This window comes from Apostichopus japonicus, chromosome 9, assembly GCF_037975245.1.
Source record: "Apostichopus japonicus isolate 1M-3 chromosome 9, ASM3797524v1, whole genome shotgun sequence".
Classification (NCBI taxonomy): Eukaryota; Metazoa; Echinodermata; class Holothuroidea; order Aspidochirotida; family Stichopodidae; genus Apostichopus; species Apostichopus japonicus.
The window spans coordinates 21,122,787-21,146,962 of NC_092569.1; the positions used below are offsets into that span (position 1 = coordinate 21,122,787).

The window sequence follows — 24,176 nt, forward strand, 5'->3', positions numbered from 1 at the left end:
AGTTTAAAAGGTCTTGCACCTAAGTATTTATGTGATATGATCTTGGTGAAGTCTAGTTCTTACTCTTTGCGCTCACATTCTCAAATCACCCTGCATGTTCCTCGTATCAATCATAATACGTTAGGCAATAAGGCTTTTGCCTACAAAGGACCTCGGTTGTGGAATTCACTTCCGGTGGAATTGATGTGTATCGACTCCTTGACCCTGGATGCTTTCAAGATAAAGCTAAAAACGTTCATTTATATATATATATATATATATATATATATATATATATATATATATATATATATATATATATAAATGAAAATCGTAATGAGTAGGAAAATCAAGAACAGTGAAAAAACTTTCAGCCTCCACCGGGATTCGAAACACGGGCCTCAACTTTGTACGCGGACACCCTAACCACTAGGCTATGGACGCTGATTGTATGTCCAGAGGTTCGAAACCGGTAAGGAGGGTCGTAATTCCACTGTAGGCGTTTGTCACCTGTATCGAACAATACTAGTTCTGTTTTTGGTGGCATATTTTGCCTTACTCTAGAGATGCAACATGATGCTAACCAACTCGAAATCATTTGTGATTCCTAAAGCCGGATCTCGAAAGAGATACTTTGAACAGACTTTATGTTAATGCAAAGGAGGAAAACGACAAAGGAAAATGAATATATATAAATGAAAATCGTAATGAGTTGGAAAATCAAGAACAGTGAAAAAACTTTCAGCCTCCACCGGGATTCGAACCACGGGCCTTTAACACACCAGTAGAATCACTGTGGTCGAGTGGTACGGGCTTAGGTTCGTGACACGAAGATCCGGGGTTCGATTCCTACCTTCGCCTGATGAGTCCCAAAAGGACGAAACCGGTCGTGAAGTGGAATTTTTCTGGTGTGTTATTCTTTATTGAATTACTATATATCTGTCATACCACTATACACATTCATTTCTATATATATATATATATATATATATATATATATATATATATATATATATATATATATATATATATATATATATATATATATATATATATATATATATATACATAATATACTTAACTAAACTATCATCATACTGCTACTCGGAGTTTCACGGGTACGGCTCGCGCACCGATCATCAGGCAACTGAACAACATAGGCTATCTATATCAAAGGAACCGAATGATTTATGTGTAAATATCTAATCGAAATTGTTTTATTTAATCTCTTCTTCAACATTAACAACAACATTTTTAATAATAAAGTTAATTGTCATCCAAGGTTGGATAAACGTGCTTTATACACACATATATACATTGTTCGACTTATTGTTAAAATAATGGTTAAACACTGTTAAACAAACTGTACACATTGTTTAACTAATCTTGTAAGTCGAAAATGAATATTTCTGTATTCTAGCACATCATAATTTGTCATTTATTTTAATTTCCTTAAATGTCTACTTTCTTTCCAGCTTATACCTTGTAAATGTGTATGTTGACCGAACTAGCAAATTCAACGAACATGTGACATTGCAAATGTAGCACAATCCAGCTTCCTATTACGGCACCTTACCTTTGTGCACATTGTGGTTAATCTCCTTAAGCAAACAGTAAGGTGCTACAAGCAATTTTTGGATGATAATTAGTCATTTCCTTAACAATGATACACTAATCCAAAAAGTTTTTTTTTTAATAAAAGTATTACATATTTTGAGGTCAAAATAAAATAACAGAGAATAACAAAGCTATGTGAAGACGAAAACTTTTCGTTTGATTTAGGGATATCCTATAACCGTGAAGATAATTAGCTCTATTCAAAGCGTTTTAATTCGCGTAACGAGGTGAAAGTGGTTCCTTTTCATTACATTTTACTACTGATACCAAAACGTGTCCGTGCAACACAATTGATAAATTCATTATTTACATTCTCATCATCTTGTGAATAGCAGGGTTTTGTAGCTTCATCAACTACAATTTTATATTTATATAATTATAATCTGCTGGTTTCGGGAAAATTGAAGATCAAACCTTCATTCCTCTGTCACGATGTGGTCTTATATAAACGAACCTTGAATAATAAGACTTCAGTCCTTCATAATCTAAGCTACTAGTGTTTTATTAATATGACCTGATGATCAAGTTCATTGAATGTTCTTTTAACCAAATCGTCACAATCCTGTCCCCTCCTCTTTCTCGCTCCAACCAATTAACATTAGACATCCAGCAAGCAATAGTTTTTAAAGTCCATGGGTTCATGACTTCACAGAAGAAATGGTTGTGAACCTCTCTAAGTACATTCTCACAAAGGCTTAATTTTCATATCCACTGCTACAACAGAACAGTTTTTATCGCGTGTAATCCTTTGAAACAAACAGATACCTGTATCCCAAGGAGCACCGTATATTCCATTCAACATAATAGCATGGCAAGCATCGAACCACCAGCCGCCGGGATGATATTGAGTATGAGCACAATTATGGCCGGCTAAGTCATTGTCCTGATCGTAAGTTGAAAATTTCATATCTCGATGGTAATCCATGTAGTCATATTCTGTTAAATGTATAAACAAGAGAGTTTATTATAATAAGCTTCATTTTAAATTGAAGGGAACACTGTCGTTACACTTACCAAATATTTCCTTTTAATATATGTAGCTAAGTAATGTAAAGCACGTAAACAGTATATTCAATTAGTAGGCTATATATATATATATATATATATATATATATATATATATATATATATATATATACATATATATATATATATAAATATATATATATATATATATATATATCACATAATATACTTAACTAAACTATCATCATACTGCTACTCGGAGTAGCAGTATGATGATAGTTTAGTTAAGAATATTGTGTGATATTCTAGCTCTGCCTTGGCATAGAGCACTCTTTGTGAATATTGACCACCATTCTATGTGATATATATATATATATATATATATATATATATATATATATATATATATATATATATATATATATATATATATATATATATATATATTAATATATATTAATATATAGAATCAGTTTGTGTCTTCTTTTTCGAATGTAGAATAAAGCTTCCTACAACCTAAACAAGAATGAAAGTTAACAACATTGGCCTCAACTTTGGATTGTGTACTTCTCTGGGTTGTTTTAAAATGTATTCTAAGAACTTCATTGACATTATCAGATTAACAATTCCCCATCTCTCTCTTGCACTCGTCCTAAGCTGTCCTGATACATAAAGTACAACATTAACAAAATCAATATACGTCAACGTTCAGTCAACTGAACCACACTACTGTTCAGAGGTAGTTGCCATTCGCGGAACAATACGTACCGAAGCTCCCTGTGTAGCTTCCAAGCGTTATCTCGTATTGTGTTGCCTCGGAGCTAACTCGAAACAGGTTGTAATGAAGATATGAACTGTCATCATTGGTATTATTGAACCAAATATCAATTCTTAGTTGATGATCACTCTGAGCTGATATGACGTGTAATTTCTCGTTTCCAAGCCAGAAACTAGAGTTAAGATCACCAAATCCATCCCTGTAGTTATTCCAAGTCTCATAAAATGAAACAGATCCACCAACCCGCTTCTGAAACAGCTGGATAAAAAGTAACCGCTATGATCATAGAACTATACATAATGTATAAGTCCAATATTTTGTTGACAAGATCTACAGTTTTCATTAGGATAACAAGAGTTGCGTCTGGAAGAGATCATGTTATTTCTCAACTCTCGATGAATTTGTCCGACGATAAATACCTTCCTTGAGAAGACTTTAAAAATGATAATTAGGAAAGACCGATGATGTTACTTTGATGGTATTTATCTACTTCGAGAAACGTTGTTTCACATCCAATTCCTACATGATCGTTAAATTAGATGGTATATCTCATGTAGCCCAACAAGGTTTGAATTCATTACTCAAGTTACGTATCGTAAGGTATCAATGTTGAAAAGATGACCCAGAGCCTGATACTATGAACTTCGGACATTATATAGGGAAGCAAAATTTTGGTAAAGTGAGTGGCTGTTAGTAGTCTTTGGGATCAATGTCGGATAGTAATAACAGCTCAAATATAAGAGATGGCTCATAACGCCTTGGTTGCCTGATCACAGGGGAAAGAAACTCCACGGTTTGCTTAGGAGGAGGACAGGGATACTATAGCGTGCAGCCACGAATCCTAAAACTGTGCATGATCAATCTTTGATGGATTATTGAACTTTCTTATATTTATAATGCAAGTTTAAGTAAAAGAACTTATAGATTCTTTTCATATTTAGGCATTTGCCCAAAAACATTTACGCATTTGAATTTCCATTTAAAAAGGTGCATTTTAATTTTGTATTTACATTCCTGCGAAAATGTGAAATGAATAGTTTGCTGGTTTCCAAAAGAAAACTTACCATCCAACCATCTTTGCAGTAAACTTGGAATGGTTCATGTGGCCAAGAAGGTGGACTTATCGAATAAATGCCATCTTCGGTGGACAAACCATGATAAACATCCTCACAGTTTGTGAGTACTTGACAAGTCGTACCATTTCCCCAGTAGCTCTCTTTACACTCGCAATATGAACTTTGACCTTGGTTCTTACAGGTTGCATGATGACTGCAGGAGTATTCTTCACAGTGGAGAACATCATTTTCACATGTGCAAAGTCTTGTGCAGTTTAAGTTGACATGCGATGATCCGTTCTGTGCAGAAATGTTCAAGAATACGAGCATAAAGGTTAACTGTGCTAAAGCAACACTTCCTTCAACGGTTAATATTAAATAATACATAAGTGGAAATGTGTTTTCATATCATTTGTCCTTTGCAATCTAAATGTATTTGAAGCGATCTTTTCTCGATTACGACGAAACATTGGGACTCTCATACAAAACGATGTGTAAATATAATGGTAATCGTCTTGTACCTCCTAAATAAATTTAAACAAGCCTGAAAATTAATGATTCTGCCCCACCTAAAAAAAATCATAGATGATATCCAAATCTGACTAATAACAACTTCTCACCTTTGTCTTCTTTGTCTTCTTTAGCTACATCCTAAAAGGTTAAAGGAAGTAAATTTCTTTAACACAGAATATAAAGCCATAAGTTCACCAAAAATGTGGAAGCCATTTACTATCTTTACACTCTCTGTAACACATTTTCGCAGTTAAGAAATGCAAACATGCGAGTTATGTGAAAATACCGAAATGACTCCTGTGGGCGAGTGGTAACACCCGCATTCTTCCAGCGGTATGCATGCTCCATCTCTGATTAGGAACCCATCTGGACAGACGCACGTATAACCCGGTTCATCATCACAGCTCTTAAAACATCCATTGAGTCCGTCGGGATCATCGCACGTAGTTTGGCATGAACAGTTCATCCATATCATGTTGTTTGGGCAGGATTCTGAAGTATAATGAGATTTTCGGCAGTCGCAACAATTGCTCTAAAGTATTGATTCAACAACGTGACGGTTCTTTCAAATGCTTACCTGGCAACATGTTAAAAACCTTACCAATTCCAAATAGATCTGTAAATTGCCTACCGCCTGGCCGTCTAACGTATCTAATTTATATTTATTTAATAATATGTAAACGGTAAAGTTCTATATATAATTTCAATACTTAAGATATAATTTCTAAGAAGAAGTCTCTATCAAGCTGTTAGAATTGTTTTTAACTATCAATATGAGACTAGATCTATAAGCAATAATCAGAATATAATTTGTAATTTGTAATTTATAAATTGTAATAACGCCCATGTTTTATCCCAACGAAGTACTTTAAGTTCTTTTAACCCTCGTATTCGTGCTGTAAAAACGTGGAATAATCTCCAGGATAATGTTAAGAATAAGCCTTCTTACTCTGTATTCAAAAGGAATCTCCAAACTGTAATTATTTCTCACTATTAATGGATTTATTCTTGTGTGTGTTTGCGATTAAGATCATTATAAAGATTGTTAGGATCGCTAATTAACATTATTAATTTCTAGTAGAGTCAATTCGATTATTTCATCATTCGATTATTTCATTATTTCATCATTGTAGATGCTACTATTAACTTTTCATTTCTATTCTTAAGTTTTTCTTTCTTTTTTCTTTTTGGGGAGTCTCCTACTTTGTTAAGCCTTACAGGCTTTATAGGAGACTTCCCGTCACACTGTAAATTGTGATGAAACAAAAATATACAAATAATGACTTGTAGTTTCATCACTTGAATTTGATTTTTCAGGGTGTGTCTAACATGTGTGAGTTTAGTTAAACCGAGAGAAATTGCGAAAAATACATGTCGTGAGCGATAATTTTATTGGCTATTGGAGATATCCTGATTGAAAATGAAACTAACCTATCAAATATATCAAAAAGCTACTGTAAATTTTAAGTATTGAAATTATATATAGAAGTTTACCGTTTACACATTATTCAATAAATATAAATTAGATACGTTAGACGGCCAGGCGGTAGGCAATTCACATATGTCTACCTATTCTTACAATTGTGTCTCCAATTGTGAACTGAAGGAATTTACGCTAGTAAATGGTATTCGGCTTTAAATCACCTGTTGTAGGCATCCGTGTTGTTGATAATCCAATTGTTCTTGTAGTTGTTGTTTTCGCTAACGTGTCAACAGTTGACGTTAATAATCGCATTTCATCCGTAGACGGCATCCATGTTGATTTTATTCCATCCAGTGTTGTTTCCTGTTTTATTCTTTCACCTGTAAAAGTAAATATTGAGTGTCAGTTGTAGTTCAATATACTTTTTTTTTATTCTCTGAAGTATTAAGATTCAAAACACATAACTTGACTTGTCTCAATAAACCATACACAGTCTGATAGAAGAATCGAGATTAACCGACATTCTTGGTTTAATGTTATTTAATCAGTATTATTTTCATATCCAGAAACGACTTTTAACTTCTCTCATCTGTTAACGAAATGTTCAGTGTCAGTTGTTGCTCAACCGATTTCGATACACATTAACACCAAGTTAAACTATCAAAACTAAGATAAATTTATAGAAACTTTGTTAACTTTGAAAAAGTGTATACAGACAAATGAACTAAAACTGTCAGTTGTTAGTTCCAAATATATCACCTTGTGAAGAAGCATGCAAACTAAGGTTTCAGACGAAACAACTGTATTTGTAAATTAAATTGGATATAATTTCATCTAACAAACATTAAGGCACTAAACAAGGCACTTAGCGAGAACGAAGTTTCATGAACCTACCACGTTACCTGTTGAGATTATCCATGTTTTTGAAATTCATTTTTGTTTATGATTGTCATTTTATCGGTTAACCGAAGCAATGTTGGTTCATCTGTCGAGTGCATGGTTTTAATTAGTACTTTACTCGGTGTTGTTGCTAACTTTTTCATTGAATATATTGCTTGAATGATAAAATATCACATTTGTTGATTTTTCCAATAATAACACTAAGCTTTAAGTATATATTGTTGGTCCCGTAATAAGGCAAAACTAGACACATGATTGGACGTTAGCAAACGTATGTAAAATATTTACGTCACAATGTTTATACAAAACGTTCTTAATTTGTAATTAGTCCCAGCAGCTTTGGACCAAATACTTACTGACGTTCACCTTGTAAATAAGAATACCATTCTGGTTTATGAATATCAATCTGTTTTCTGACGAAGTCAAATACTGAGTAAAATACATCATATGTTATCACGTTACCTGTTGTAGGCATCATTGTTGTTGACAACAAATTCTTGGGTGGTGTTGTCATTTCATCAGATGACGGTAATATTCGCATCCCATCTGTTGAGTACACTATAGTTGTTGATTGGTCACTCATATCTGTATTTGTAACAACGAAGATGAGCGTTCACAGTAAAACTAAAGTTCTACACTTTTATTCTCTAGTTTATAAAGATTCAAAACACATTACTTGATTTGTCTCAATGAACCCTACCCAATCTGATAGAAGAATCGAGATTAACCGACATTCTTGTTTTCATCCATTTTATCAGTATTACTTTAATATCCAGTAAACAACTTTTTCCGTCCTTCATCTGTAAACGAAATGTTCAGTCTCAGTTGTTGTTCAATCGTTTTCAATACATCTTAGATTTCAAGTATCTAAATCAAGATAAATCTATATAAACTATGTTAACCTTGAAAAAGTGTTTACGAACTAAAAATGAAGTTAGTTGCTTAAACGAAACTTCAAAAAGTATCAGCTTGTGAAGGTGCATGCGATTAAATTTTCAGACAAATCACCTGTCTTTTTATTTTAAATTGGATATAATTGTATCTTATAAACTTTAAGATGAACGATCATGACTTTCCAGCATTGACGAAAATAAAACGATATTATTCACAATTATTCTAGTTGGTTTCCTTTTTATATATCTGAAAAATAAAGTCAATCTGATGTCGGGAAAGGCTAAAAAAATCCTTAACTTTTCGATTAAAAAATAAATTGGGCATTTCGTCGCAAAAAGCGTTATGATGATAACGTGATCCATGATGAAATGTGACATTAATATGATGATAACAAAGTGAGCGCGGCGTAGACTGTGTTTCAGCCGCGTGCACTGAGTGTGTAAGTTCAGTTGCAACTTACTCAATATCGACAAACAACTTTAACCACAAGCAAAATGCCAAGAAATTGTGTTGTAGGGGATGCAATGACTTTATTTTTAATTTTCCCAGCGGAAAAGTAGAAAGATATATCGGAAACTCTGGATACGATTTGTGAGGAGAACGAGGAAAAACTTCATCGCACCAGGAGTTTATTTCGGCAAGAATGTAAAAGTTTGTTCTGCCAACTTCGCAGAAGATGATTGGGACACTAAATACTTGATGCAGAAAAATTGAATGCATCAGGAAATACAGGCCATGAGCTTAATCTAGCATCGTCTCCAACAAGGTCAAGATCAATATCATCATTTTCGTTTTCTGATTCATGCTCCGAACATGATGGAGATTCGCTGAAGGGTGAATCTACGCATTCCAATTCAATGTAGACACCAGCTAGTTACTGATCGACTTCAACCTCGGATTCTGATAGGTTGGAGGCCATGTTCAGTGCAGTAGGCCTACGGTACTTCAAGAAGCGTCAATGTATCAACAAATTTAGAGGCCGACTTTGAAACTCATGCGATACGGTCACATAACGCTGTAACAAATATGGGTCTAAGCCTAAACTGAGGCGATAACCTCTCATCGAGTTTTGAACTTAAACGTAAACATAAAATTGCAAGGGCGGAGAGGGGATTTGAATCACTGCGTGAGACATTCAGCGGTCTAATTTTAATTAGATGTTATTGATCCCGCTTTTTCTTGTCGTTTGAGTGAAGCCGACTGCTCAATGTAAATATATATATCAAATATATATATATGTATCAACTTAATGCATATCAGACGTGAACAACATAATGTCTATGTTGGGAAAGAATCCACATACAAATTTCAATTAGGGGATGGACGTCGCTTAGGGCGAGTTTTTGGGACCAAGTTGACACCCTCCATACCATTTTAATGTGATATGCATGTGAACTTTGATAAACGCAATAGGATTTAATTGTAGAGGGAAAATTGTTAGACTGACCACTCGATTGAGTTCAAATGCGGTTGTATTTCAAGCTCAACGTGAACTTTCTGTTGGACGTACGGAACAAGGAACGTTTATGTCTGACTCAACAGTAGTGCATACAAGCGCTTGTACTTTGTTGTTGCTAATTTCGTAAAACAAAAATTGTATATACGAGGTTAAGTTCTCAAGAATCTGTATGACATTAACAATCTATTTAAGTCTGAACATTACGCCAGAAAATTCAACTAAAATAACAGTTATGCTGACACGAAATGCAGGCACAGCTCCGTAATGAACAGTGCACTACCGAAAGATTATCACAGTGACGTCTTTTACTGACCTGGGTGCTGTTCGAGCTCGTTGCAGTGTTTGCAAATTCTTAAATTCGTTCCAATTACGGAGACAAAAAAAGCATGTTAAATTCCCCTTTTTTATAACTTTCCGGTGTTGTTATTTGAAAAATTAATAAAAATATTGCTTAAGAACATAAAATACAATATAGCTTATATGAAAAGGAGAGACTTTTTCTGTCATTATCGTTCATCTTTAAAGCACTAGAAGAGACACAAAGAGAGAGCAGAGCTCCTTGAACCTACCACGTTACCTGTTGAGACCATCCATGATTTTTAAAATACCTTTTTCTTTACGGTTGTCACATTATTGGTTGACCAATGCAATGATGTTTTATCTTTTGACTGCATGGTTGTAATTAGTAATTCACTTTATGGTGTTGCTAACATTTCTATTGGATATGTTGTTGATCATATGATAACATATCACATTTGTTTATATTTTTAATAATGAAAATAAATTTTTAATACATAATATATTTTTGGTCACGTAATAAGGCAACACTGGACACATGATTGAACGTTAGCATACTTATGTAAAGTATTTACCTCACATGTTAATACACAACGTTCTTAATGTTTAACTAGTCACAGCAAAGTTCGACTAAATACTTGTTGACGTTCACTTTGAAAACAATATCATTCTGGTTTATGAATATCAATCTATTTTCTGACGGAGTCAAATACTGAAGAATAGTGCATAATATGTTATCACGGTACCTGTTGTAAGCATCCCTGTTGATGACAACAAATTCTTGGATGGTGATGGCATTTCATCAGTTGACGGTGATATTCTCATCCCATCTGTTGAGTACACTGTAGTTGCTGATTGGTCACTCATATCCGTTCCCAAAGTACTTATTGTATCTATAAACGAAACATCGAAGATGAGCGGTCACTCAGTAACACTAAGCTCTGTATTTTTATTCTCTTATTCATTTAGATTATTTAGATTGAAAACACATTACTAGTTTTGTCTCAATGATCCCTACACAATCTGATGAAAGAATCGAGATTAACTGACATCATCGTTTAAATCCATTTAATCGGTATTATTTTCATATCCAGTAAACAACTTTTGATTTCTCTCATCTCTTAACGAAATGTCCAGTGTCAGTTGTTGCTCAATCGATTACAATACGTGTTAACTTTTTAACATATCTAAACTAAGATAAATTTATATAAACTTTGTTAACTTTGCAAAAGCTTAAACAGACTAAAAAACTTAAGCTGTCGTTTGTTATTTGCTCAGACAAACATTCAAAATGTATCGGCTATAATTTTATCTAATACACATCAAAGCACTAGTCAAGACATAGCGAGAACAGGGCCCCAAGAAACTATCACGTTATTTGTTGAGACTATCAATAGTTTTGAAAATTCATTTTGGTTTATGGTTGTCATTTCATTGGTTAACCGAAGCAATGTTGTTTCATATTTTGAGTACATGCTTGTAATATAATAATTTATATTGTGCTGTTGCTAGCTTTTTATTGAAATATATTGCTTGAATGATAAAATATTACATGTGTTAATTTTGATAATAATATTCTCTCTGAATGAATCCTACACAATCTGATAGAAGAATCGAAATTAAATGACATTATGTGTCTAAGCTATTTAATCAGTATTACAGCAGGTGATTTTGCTCGCTAATATTATGTCTCCTAACTTTTGATGGTTATGTTCTACATAAGCTTTTACCGTTGCCTAAAGCTCTTCTGTAACCATTACCTTTAGCTTGGTGGCACGGTCCACCACAACGGTTCTTTTCCATAAAATCCTGAAATTCGCATAGACCTGAGAAAAGCAAATGAAGCATAGTTATTCAAATAGGGATGAAATTTGATTAGCGGGAATACTGACTACGCTCATTTTTTGAATTCCATGAGCTGATAGAAATAATAATATAGAGCAGGCAAAATTGATAATATGTAAAACGTAAATGGCATAATGGTGTTAAACAATCTTATGGTAACAAAGTAATGTCAGAGGTATCAAATAGGACTTTCGTCCACAAAAGCCATTAGCAAAGAAAGGTTTTATCATCCTGTCTATTGTTGTGATGTAGTATTTGCTATCTTGGTGACTGATATTGTTGGTATATATTTGACTGTAATGTGTTAGTGTGGGATATAAAATGGTTCATGTATTCCGATAAAAGACCATGCAAGGAATATAAAATGATATCAATCTTGTCTCTCCTATTACTTTCAGTTTGAATATGTGTTCAAATGAGAAACTAATGTGGTTTAATAATACCTGGGTTTACTATATCTCACAGCGTTCTGAAATGTTACATATATTTGTGATTAGGAAGCACTATGACCTTCGACATGATCAACAAATGATGACTGTGATTACCAAATACACACGTACAATTTAATATGAGGAAGTTTCGTCATGTTTCGCAGTCGTATAAAAATGAAGTATTTCGGAGAAAAAAGACAATAGCTTGCCCCGAAACCATTGCTATCTTACTTTCAGTATTTAAATGTTAGTAAATCGATCATCTTGGTTCGTTTACTTACCCATCGCTCTGACAAAGTTGATGTTCTGCCTCACCAGAAATCCAAAAATAAAGATGTACGTCCAAGTAACATAGCGATTAGCCATCTTCAAGTCGTTATAAATACTTTCTTTTCAGCTCAAACCAAACTTATACGTACCACATGGAAAATAAAACTAAAATCTAAAATTGCGAAAATGTTACCTCGTTTTGTGAGCAAAGTAACCAGAAGAGTCTATTGTAAAGTTAATGCCACCCTCATTCAAGTAATAAATATATCATAAAAAGCAATTAGGGTATACTCTGCAGAATTCGATATTGCAGCCAGTTGTTTTGATTCCTTTGATGTATTTGCTTCAACAATATAGGTTGGAACAAACACTTTATTTTACAGATACATTTTGCAACAGGAAATTTGCCAATTTAGCAGAGAATAACAGTTATTTGTGCTAAATTGCACATCTTTGTTCAAGAAAAGAGGTCAGTCCACTTAATTATAAAAACTCGATACACTATAGAAATTACAAAGCGCCTATGCATTTAACTGTTTTTAATACTCGGTTATATTATTGAAGCTTTAACGATCAATAATTTGGAACAATTGTTGAGTATGTCCAGTTAACAAACATGTCATTGTTACCTCTGAATCTTCCCTCGAGGAAAAATATTGACAAGTGGGAGAAATTACTTCTTAATTATAAAATATTGCACGAGAAACGTTTCTTTAGTGTGAAATATCATCTTTAGTACATTATCATCAGTTTAACTATCAACATCAGAATAACATCCATGACTAGCCAGATACACCTTGTATGTTTTCCATTAAACTTTGGTTATTCGTTTAAGTCGTTAACCCCCCCCCCCCCCCGCACCAAAACAAAATCTGTATTGGGAAGATTTTTTTCTCATTACTTACTAATTAATTAGCGTTATGAGATGAGAAAGATCTAGACGGATGTTATATGAATCTCATGTTGCTGCAGTGTTCAGAATGGAACTCTATCAAGTGTGTACTACTTTAAAGAATTGATTGATTTGAGTTGGTTAAATCTCCCCTTTTCCGTTGTTCATGTTAAAACTAAAAACAAAGAGTTTTGGGTTGAAGAAGTTGTCATATTGACTAAAATGTGTAGAAGCTCAATAAATACTTGGATTCCATGTCTTGAAGAAAACAAATAGGCAAATGATGGACTTGCAGGTTTTATCCCAGAATTTGGGTATCGGATCAGTGTTATCGTCACCGATAACTTAATTTTTAAAAGGAGTGTCTTACGTTTTGTGTTTGTATGTGTCCTCTAATGCATTATTTTACATAGCTTATATTATGTCTTTCGGTCTCTGTGTTGTTGTTGTTGTTACAATAGCTTCGTACTGTGTTATTTGTTATTGACTTAATTTTGTTTATTTCTTTTACTTTCACCGTGCTTTTATGGCACGAGTGCGTAATAAAAGGAACACACCCGTCAAACGACTCCTGGCTAGTTATTTAGAGACACACACAGTGAAAACCAGTATTAACGTCATTACTCTGACTTCTGAAAGTTTGAACTACAAAGCCTTGAATTTGAATGAATTTGAATGACCTATTTTCCTTTGATATTTTATGTTAGTATGCATCAAGCATTCATAGAAACAGTTCATTCAAACAGTCATTTCTTCATGTCTGGTATGACACTTTTAGATATGTTTCCATATTGGCATATGCATATGCACAATAGCTGGAAGAACACATTATTATTTATCGTAGTTAAATTTGCAGCAATTTTGTTAAGCAATCAAAACCAGCTTCCGAAAACTCACTTTTCGGGAATTTGTCATTATGAAATGTGAACGGATTTGGGCAACTTTGATCCATTGATCCTCATGACCATTTGACATTTGGTGTTTTACATTAATTAAAGAACTGTACAGTTTCAGAGAATTGTATTTACATGATTTTAAAATCAAGGATTAAGGATTTTTGCATATGGTCAGACATATAAAGTTTAAACTTTCGAAATAATTTTTTCATTGTTGATGTAAGTTCAAAATAATAACAAAAATATGTCTGGGGAGAATTTTCCATATCGATTAAAATATGTCATTGGCTTTAATTTATGAAACAATAGAATTTCTTTGTTTGATTAATCTTCGGTTGTGCAACTCCAACTTATTTATGGTCATGGAATTGCCAAATCAACTCAGAAATTTATCAAGCCCCCCCCCCGCAAAAAACAAAAACAAAACAAAAACAAAAAAACAACGAGAACATTCGATCAGAAGAAGTCATCGGCCTGAAACCGACTGTTTCTATTAACAGTTAGACACATAATAAGCTAGCAATACGTTTTTCGCCTCTATACACTGAATTTGAGATCCTGATAAACTATCCTCAAACTAACACCAGCGGTGTTCAAAATTACCAAAAATCATGTGAATTTAATACATCACTGGACCTACCTGCCTAAAGGAAAGATAAACATATTCTAGGAACACGAACCAATCGCAAATTTTTAGGAGAAACACATCATAAATGCAAAATACTCATTTCTTAAAATTGACGGATATTTTTCTGATGCGGCATGTATCAGGAAAGATATATCTTTTGTATTTACTCTTTGGCATGTAAGCTGCGGTACGTGAATGCGTTGTAACTGCATACAAACCGATGAGTTTCCATTGCCTGCTCTGCAAATTTTCTACAAAAAAATATCATTAAATAACTAATAGTTATTCCATGAGTAATAATTCTATTCAATGCTGTCGTCGTCCGAACATTTAACATGTTAATAGTAACAGTGTATACAATAAAAAAGTGGTAATTGGAAAAAAATATTGGCACTTTCTTTCCACGTTGCTATTTGAAGTATAATTTGACGATATGCATACAAATGAACTACATTGTTATTGGATTACAGTACATTGACAATGACAATGACAATGAAATATTTTATTTCCATCATAAACTGTAAGTACAGGTACAAAATATTGCAAGGATATAACTGTATAAAGGTGAACGAAATATTTGTACAGTACATATACATAAACGTTAATACAACATAACCAATGCATGGAAAGGGAGAAAAAAAAGTAAAATACTTATAAACACTTTTCCCCCAGATTGGTGAATATATATGTTTTACTGGAAAATTTACATACATTTTTTTTTTTGCATCGACTAACAAATACAAGAAAACAAAATCTAAATAAAAATTCACACACACACAACGAACAACTAAACTTTTATCCCAAGAAAAATATTTAGCTTCCATAAACCATCAATAACTTTTCCTTACATGCCTTACATTAAGCTCTGATCAACACAGACAACAAAACTGTTTTCATCAATATTCGCAATATACACATCATTAGTCCCCATTGAAAACATATCAATAAAACTGACAATAATTTGTTATCACAATTATTTGAATGCTCTAAATGAACGCTTAATTGAGTACAAAAGTGTGTGTTATAAATGTAATGTACTATTTATTTATCAAACATTTTTTTAAATCATCGAATATTTTAAAGATATAAGATTGTGGTACACATAACATAACATAGAACAAATACAGCGTAGTCTTACAACAACACATATGCGTTCGAAAGACAACATACACTGTTAAATGCGAGTAATTACGTCGATTCAGCACACCGGACCATCAAACTACAGGATACCATCAAGGGGTCTGAACCGTAGCGCCTGACCTAGTGTTTGTAAGAAATTTATGAGTTATCATGTCGTAAGAAAGCAAGTGATGAAGTAATTTTTAGGCTATACAACCTTTCAATTTAAAGGTTTAATCTTCATTTCCATGTAAGTCGTGTTGCAAATACGTGCTTGAGCACTTCGTTCGAAAATGCAAATGCCAGTGTCCCATCCATTACCGTATATACCATTGGGATTTATAGAGTAGCAGTTGTTATACCACCAACCGCCTTTATGACGAACACTGCAGGTTTGGCTCTGAGACTTGTCATTGTCTTGATCGTAGGTGGTGAATTTCATACCGCGGTGATAATCCATGTAATCGAAAACTGTAATGAGGCAAACATATATTTTATGTTTAGATTGACGCTGTCGTCAGTGGTAAAAGGCAGTGGCGAGTAGAAGTTTGAAGAATTATTATATATTAAGTCCAAACCTTTTACAGTACCTTGGAGATGGACAGAAAAGATAATATTCTGGTCATATAATTACATTACACTACATTAGAGAAAAAAATACAGCTCATTTCAGTACTTTACACATCACATAAAATTACAGTACCGTTTCTTGATAGTTCATTACAGTACTTTCATTGCATTACACTTTCCCTGAATTGGAATTGTGTAGTCGTATCTGATAACAAAATGTTATTCACATGAAACCGTGTATCATAAATTATGGATAAATAAGATATATTGTATGTACCTAGCATACTTCAACAAAAAGACCGATTGAATTTCGCTTGCGTATGGCTGCATGTTGTAAAGTATAAAGTCATGTAGTTATCCCCTCTAATAATTATGTTGACCTACCTGTACTTCCGTTGTATGATCCAAGTTGTAAATGATACTTGATTTCTTCATTACCAACAAGAACACCATCGTATGTGAAATAGTAAGCAGCACCATTATCTGCTACAAGGTCTATGCGTAATTGATACATGTTCTGATTTGTTAGGTAATGCAACCTTTCATTACCAAGCCACAACTCCTGATTTGGGGAGCCAAATCCAATCTTATAGTCCTCCCAATCTCGGTAAAAGTCCAATGTGCCGTCGATGCGTCGCTGAAATATCTGCAAGGAATAACCCAAAGAAAAGCTCGATAATTTTAAATGTAACCGTTCCCGGAAAGATTTTTTTTTTTTTCAATGTACGCTTTATTTGCAGAGCATCATCTGTCTAGTCTATTGGGATAATCGAAACTGACAATGGATGTAATTCACTAACACCGCTATAGTTAATAAGCATGTTTATTTCAACCAAGGTGTATGACTTACAAGAAACAACCTTACAATCCTTATGGAGGATGGAAAACCGACTTTAGTTAAGGGCCAGAAGCAATATCTTTGTTCGGTATGTTGCATAAATATTAATACAACCTTACGTTACTGAAGTCATCAGGTGGATTTTGTGTTGACGACGATGTTCTTAGCCGTGGGTGTACTGCCAGGTCTTATTAATTTACATAACCTTCTTTTAATTTGACCATGTTATGCAAGGTTTAATGCCACTTTACGTTCTTGATCATTATAACGTTAGTATTTCTCTATCCCTATCTTACTGATTTATTAAACGCACTCAATTATCAGGGGTCCTGTTATACTTTCATGTTATAAATGTCCTTTCTATGTATTGTGATGGTTCAACGAAAGCAATATTACCCAATTTCCATGATGGTATAACGTTAAGACGGTTTCTATTCTCAACACGCCGTCTATTATTCACATGAAGCTATACTAAGTTCAGTTCACAATTAAAACAGTTAATTCACAATACATCGTAACAAAAACACCGGTTTATATCATATATGTCAAATATGTTTATATCAAATATGATTTACAGCCTAATTTGTGAATTTCGTGCCTGTATTTTTTTCAATAATCAATATTAACATTGACTATCTTGTCGGCCAATTTTGCAAGTTGTACATTTATGAGTGTCGAGGAATAGTGCGATCGTGGGACGCGCGTCAACCCCCTGCCCCTCCCCCTGGTGCTTCAAAAGTTATGACAAGGATCAATGAGAGTTGTTGAAATTAACCATTTAATGGAGTTGCAGATTACGCTTCAATTTAAAGCGATTTCGTATCAAATGCAACAACTTTTCACGCTTAATTGCTGCCCATGTCTATTCGTTAAACAGCATATCTTCCCGTAATGAGGTTTTGCCTAGACATTCCTTCAGGATGACAACGTTAATTCCAATCATCTTAAAATGTCATGGAAACCATGACGTGACAAACTTACCAAACAAGTACCTCATGCAAAATTAATATCGACTAATATGATTCACAAAGTAAACGGGATGTAGAATGCAAATATGTGGTTTTCTTATATTCATGATTAACGATGCATTGTCTGGTACATACTCAAAGGAATATTATTTTTATACAATATGTTCGTGTGTAAAGAAAACTTGGTTTGAACGTTCCCAGAGCTAACGTTATGTGTCAAATTTATTGCTTAAGTATCCATGCTTTTATATTTAATTTTCATTCAATTTTTACATCGTATGGAAATTCAATCTAGACATTAATTTATCTCAGCTAACAGTTTTAATATTTATTTCTAAACTTTGTTCAGCCGTTATATACACACTGCGCCAGCCAATGGCCGTTGTTTACAATAATTAGGTGTACGGTAATGTGATATATCGACAGATATCTTGAAATCACAGCTAAGTAGCATCTATAACCAGACTCACAATCGTGGCCAAATTTGATTATCTTATTTCGGATACCAAAGGATATCTGTACAACCAAGTACGAAACATATATATGAATACATTACCGTCCATCCATCACTGCAATACACTTCGAAAGCTCCATGCGGGTCCATATGTGGATATATCGTGTACACCCCTTCTGCAGTCAAACCAACATCGTTGACATCTTGGCAATCAAATAAGCGATCACAATTCTGACCATTTCCAAAGAAGCCGTCACTACAGATACACCGAAATACGTCAGATTCGAACTTGCACGAGGCATTATCACTGCAGTTCAATTCCTCCGTAGTACATACAAGAACTCCGTTTTTGCACGAGCACTGAGTGCAGTTAGAAAGTGTGTACTGTTCGCCTTCCTGGTTGAAAAATACACATAAATATACGTTTAAACCTAACAAAAGCAAAAGTATGTTACCAAGAACAATGGATTGAAAACTACCTTACAAATAATGTCATGTAACTACGTCTAAAGTTTTGTTCACATATATAAGATGGGAATGGCGAATACAAACAATAAAGAAGAACAAACTTTAGCAGAAAATAAAAGTAAAAAAAAAAAAATGTCCAAATGGTCGAAACATCAAGTCAAATTAAATGTACGACTTCAAATCAGTAAATGAATCTTTCGATCAGAATGCACCCTAAAATTCACCAAAAAAGTGTTTTGGATATATTTCAACACTAAATTCCATCACCGTGGCATGTAGAGAGATTTTCTTAAAATTCGTTGTAACGTAAATTTGATGCAAATATTTAAAAGTAGTAGAGCTTCTTATATATTAATGAATTGTATTATGAATATACATCGCATGTTTGGTTCAATTATTTCTAGCAAGAAACGCACCAACGGAATTAGTGTTGTAAAGCTTCCAAGCATGTCAATCAAACAGACAAGGTACATTGCTGTGGCTTGAAGGTTATGTCCTGTCATGGATTATTTGATTTTAATCTGACAAATGATAGATTTTAGGGTGAATTCTGATAAAATGGATATATTATTAAATTAAACTCACTGTCAGAACACCCGTCTCCTTGACGTAACATGCACATTCGTCTTGTGGTACGCAATCCATGGTGCTTTGTATCATAAATCCAGTCGGGCAAATGCAAGAGATATCATCAGTGCAATTACTGTGACAACCTTTCTCACCGTCCGGATCATCACATGTAGCCTGACACGTGCAGTTTGATAGTATCATGTTACGCGGACATTCACTTTCGTATGTGGTTGTTTGTACTGTAGTTTGTGCCGCAGTAGGTGTTGCAGCCGATACGAATGATGTTGGCTCCATTGCATCGATGGTACTTTCTAAAAGTTTCGAAGATGTCTCTTGGGTATGTGAAAGTTTATCCTGTGAAGCCGGGAATATTTCTATTTCAGATGGAGACGAGAGTGTTACTTGGCGTTCAACTGAAGTACTTTCTGATACATATAATGACGTTGTATCTGGCATTGATACAGACGTTGCGTCGACTTTTGAAGTTAGTTTCGGTGTAGATGAAGCTGTTACCGAAGAACCCGAAGCTTTGACCGGCCGAGTTGAGGTACCCGTTTGGGAGGTTGTCATTTCTGAAGCCGGGAATATTTCTATTTCAGATGGAGACGAGAGTGTTACTTGGCGTTCAACTGAATTACTTTCTGATACATATAATGACGTTGTATCTGGCATTGATACAGACGTTGCGTCGACTTTTGAAGTTATTTTCGATGTAGATGAAGCTGTTACCGAAGAACCCAAAGCTTTGACCGGCCGAGTTGAGGTACCCGTTTGGGAGGTTGTCATTTCTGATGAGGAATATGATGTTGCACTTAGGCCTCCAGATGATGGTTCTTCTGGCGTTAGTGGTATAAATTCCTTTGTAACCGACGGCGCTTGTGTTGCAGATGTGTAAGCGTCTGAGGCTTCTTGGAATGAGCCATGTGTATATGAACTCATCTGCCGTGCCAATGATGGTTTCGTTGATGAAGGCGTCATGGTTGCCGATACAGACGAGCTAGCAGACAATTCGATAAAAGCTTTCATTGTGAATGATGATGCTTCTGGTTTAGATGAAAGTGTTCCAAATGAAGATGGCTTTTTTGACGCAGATGAAACTAGTGAAGATCTGTGCTGCTTGGATGAACTCTCTTTGGCCGCTGTAATGACATTAAAAAACACTATTTTTAGGTCACATATTAATGCAGATGCAGCATTCTGTTATAAACAGACAGAATCATGAGAATAAAAAAAGAATAAAAAAACAGAACAAGTATTGTTCGATACAGGTGTCAAACGCTACAGTGAAATTACCTTCCTTACCGGTTTCGAACCTCTGGATATACAATCAGCGTCCATGGCCTAGTTGGTTAGGGTGTCCGCGTACAAAGCGGGAGGCCCGGGTTCGAATCCCGGTGGAGGCTGGAAGTTTTTTCACTGTTCTGGATTTTCCTTCTCATTACGTTTTCATTTATATATATATATATATATATATATATATATATATATATATATATATATATATATATACATGGTAGCCTATTAATTAGGTAATAGTCTATAACTTGAAATAACCTCATTTTAGTTTAATTCTAGTTTCTTTTTAAAACGTTTTCTTTTTCATTTATTTTATTTTCCTTTGGGTCATTGATCATGCTTGAATACTAATAGGGTTAAACGATGCCTGACCTATAAAGTTATATGTCAAATTGAGTTCATATGTAGAGAAGGGTTGTAAATGTATCATCACTATAACGTTCCATGCAAAGCGCTTAACTATGATTCAATCACTTCAGGATTCTCTATATATTCAACAAACGGTTCATACGAACTACTATTAGGAATATGACATATACGTTTGGATATGATATGTATATAAATGAAATCATTGTTCCTCTGCAGTGAAAAAAAAAATCATATGTTATTTTGATACATTTATTACTTATCCAGAATTATAACTTTTTAGATTTCTTAAATTGCAACTGATTACTTACCGGTACTCGGTATTAGCTCCATTTGATTGCTACAGTTACCACCACAGGGCATAACGGCATCTTTATATGAGTGTGGTTTTGTGCACTTGAAAAAAGCTGAAATCATAAGAACCGGTATTTTTAATAACACCATGGATGCAATTGCATTACGAATATTTGCTACAAGTAAATAATTTATCCATGTTTGCTGATTTATGTTTGTTCTCTAAAATTCACAAAGTCAAAGTAATAAGATGAACAGTAAGATCTACTTTCCGTTATTCTACTTACCAACGCGTTCCTCCAACGTAGAATGAATGCAAATGCCAAGAAGGAAGCAATGAATCATAAACGAAAACTTAATTTCATTCATTTTTTCTCAATGTTTAGTACAACTCATTTATACAATGAAGAATTTTTCTGGATAATTCCTTGTTCAGTTCACCAAAGCACTAAGTTACTTTGAACATGTTTGTGTTGCTGCACAGGCATATCGTCTGAAGGAACAACTCATATGGTTTAAATTCAGCATTATTGTCGATGGTTATTTTCTTCAAAATAAAAAAGAATAAAAACACTATTGATCGAAAACATTGATGTCGTTTGTTTAGCCTCGATACATTTTATACGTTTCGCATCCACTATAAAGTCTCTCTACAGAAGTATTCGCCCGAAGTCGCAATATTAAAATCTATGATATAAAATCAATATATAAGCCTAGTTCTTTGCAATATAAATAAGTTGATATAAGAATTGTTTTTGTGTTTTTTCCCCTCGACGTATATTTAACTCACTGTATTATTAAGTAATATCAACGCAAAATATGTTCCCATTTGTCTTTCTACATTTTAGACGATGAAACAAATATGTGTATACTGATTAATCTACAACAAAGATTCGGCTTGAGTTTTAGATACATCGTAGATACACTATCGATATTTCAAATCTAAGGACATGGCAAATATTTAAACAAATTAAGATTTGCTGCCTTGTATATTTAGAAAAATCCCCGAAGTTGTTGTTTCTGTTGTTGATTTACTAAACCTGTTTAAATTTGACAAAAAGAAGGGAAATATCCCCTCATAAGTATAGTACCGTAAACATCAGTTCAGCTACATATAGGACGAAACCAGTCCTAGCATTCCCTGGTGTAATGGTCTTTTATAATTTCATATGCATATCTCATACCACATCACATACGCTACTTTCATTTCGCTCGTCTTGCCTCAAAAAGTCACACTTTGTGGTGACACAAGGGTGCACTCTTGACAGTCACACTACGCGCGCTCTCATTGACAGTTAAAAAAGCCTATAAGAGGCATTGACTCCAACGGAATTACTGAGGCCGGGTAGTACTGTGACACGAAGGTCCCTGGTTCCGACCCTAACTTCGACTGATGAATACGGTTGGATTGCCTCAAAAAGTGGTAATTCTGTATACAAATATATATAATATATATATATATATATATATATATATATATATATATATATATATATATATATATATGTATATATATATATATGTATATATATATATATATATATATATATATATATATATATATATATATATATATATATATATATATACCTATATATAATTGAAATCGTAGTGAGTTGGAAAATTCAGAACAGTGAAAAAACTTCCAGACTTCACCGGGATTAGAACCCGGGCTCACCGCTTTATATCCGGACACTCTATCTACTAGGCTATAGACACTGCTTGTATGTCCAGAGGTTCGAAACCGGTAAGGAAGGTCGTAATTCGACTAGGCGTTTGTCACCTGTATCGAACAATACTAGTTCTGTTTTGGTGACATATTTGCCCCTATATATATATATATATATATATATATATATATATATATATATATATATATATATATATATATATATATATATATATATATATATATATATATATATATATATATATATATATATATATATATATATATATATATATATATATATATATATATATATTTATTTATATATATATATATATATATATTGAAACACTTTCCTCTTGACGGTAGTGCGTGTCAGCCGGTTCAGGATTCTTGGCCTAAGATGTCGTATTTTAATTGGCATGGGAACGAAGACATACACAAAATAAATCAAGAGAGGTAGTTGTACAGTTAACCCAGATATATTCAATCCAAAACGACTTCTTACAGTAAGGTTGCGTTGCACAATCTTGATGCTGCGTGGCCTTGAAGTCTACCATCAAGATGTTCCTTCCAACGGCAACCAATGTAGACTGTCCTGTCCCACCCAAGTAATACACTTAATACATTTTATACAAATGGTGTACTTTACCTTAGAACTTAGCTTCAGACATAATACCCAAATACTACAGTGCATTCCTACCATCCCCAAGTAATTGTA

At 33.8% G+C, this 24,176-nt stretch overlaps 2 protein-coding genes and 1 non-coding gene across 3 annotated transcripts; 1 reads left to right on the forward strand and 2 right to left on the reverse strand.

The window, feature by feature from the left end:
* Positions 1–1,195: 1,195 nt before the first annotated feature.
* LOC139973099 (uncharacterized) lies at positions 1,196–12,621 on the reverse strand. Its single transcript, XM_071979505.1, has 9 exons — positions 12,439–12,621; positions 11,642–11,707; positions 10,628–10,774; positions 7,694–7,816; positions 6,553–6,711; positions 5,195–5,400; positions 4,405–4,695; positions 3,331–3,598; positions 1,196–2,532 (listed from the first exon to the last, which is right to left on the reverse strand). Exons 1-9 carry the CDS (start codon positions 12,521–12,523, stop codon positions 2,282–2,284), a joined length of 1,596 nt encoding a protein of 531 aa, XP_071835606.1. The 5' UTR covers positions 12,524–12,621; the 3' UTR covers positions 1,196–2,281.
* A 1,543-nt stretch (positions 12,622–14,164) lies between these two features.
* Positions 14,165–22,336, reverse strand: LOC139973089 (uncharacterized). The gene is made up of 6 exons (XM_071979488.1): positions 22,074–22,336; positions 21,804–21,899; positions 19,846–20,969; positions 18,895–19,188; positions 16,917–17,178; positions 14,165–16,433 (listed from the first exon to the last, which is right to left on the reverse strand). Exons 1-6 carry the CDS (start codon positions 22,153–22,155, stop codon positions 16,183–16,185), a joined length of 2,109 nt encoding a protein of 702 aa, XP_071835589.1. The 5' UTR covers positions 22,156–22,336; the 3' UTR covers positions 14,165–16,182.
* On the forward strand, positions 21,161–21,233 carry Trnac-aca (transfer RNA cysteine (anticodon ACA)). Its single transcript has one exon. It is a non-coding gene; the product is annotated as a tRNA-Cys (tRNA).
* Positions 22,337–24,176: the final 1,840 nt, after the last annotated feature.

Excerpts from the sequence above, each read along its gene's own strand:
- LOC139973099 (XM_071979505.1), bottom strand. The coding sequence starts at position 12,523 with ATGGCTAATCGCTATGTTACTTGGACGTACATCTTTATTTTTGGATTT. Across the intron at positions 3,599-4,404 it reads ACTGCAAAGATGGTTGGATG|CTGTTTCAGAAGCGGGTTGG; the intron begins GTAAGTTTTCTT and ends CTTTTTATCCAG. Across the intron at positions 2,533-3,330 it reads AAGCTACACAGGGAGCTTCG|AATATGACTACATGGATTAC; the intron begins GTACGTATTGTT and ends TACATTTAACAG.
- LOC139973089 (XM_071979488.1), bottom strand. The coding sequence starts at position 22,155 with ATGAATGAAATTAAGTTTTCGTTTATGATTCATTGCTTCCTTCTTGGC. Across the intron at positions 20,970-21,803 it reads GGAGCTAATACCGAGTACCG|CGGCCAAAGAGAGTTCATCC; the intron begins GTAAGTAATCAG and ends ATGTCATTACAG. Across the intron at positions 19,189-19,845 it reads AGGAGACGGGTGTTCTGACA|GAAGGCGAACAGTACACACT; the intron begins GTGAGTTTAATT and ends TTTTTCAACCAG.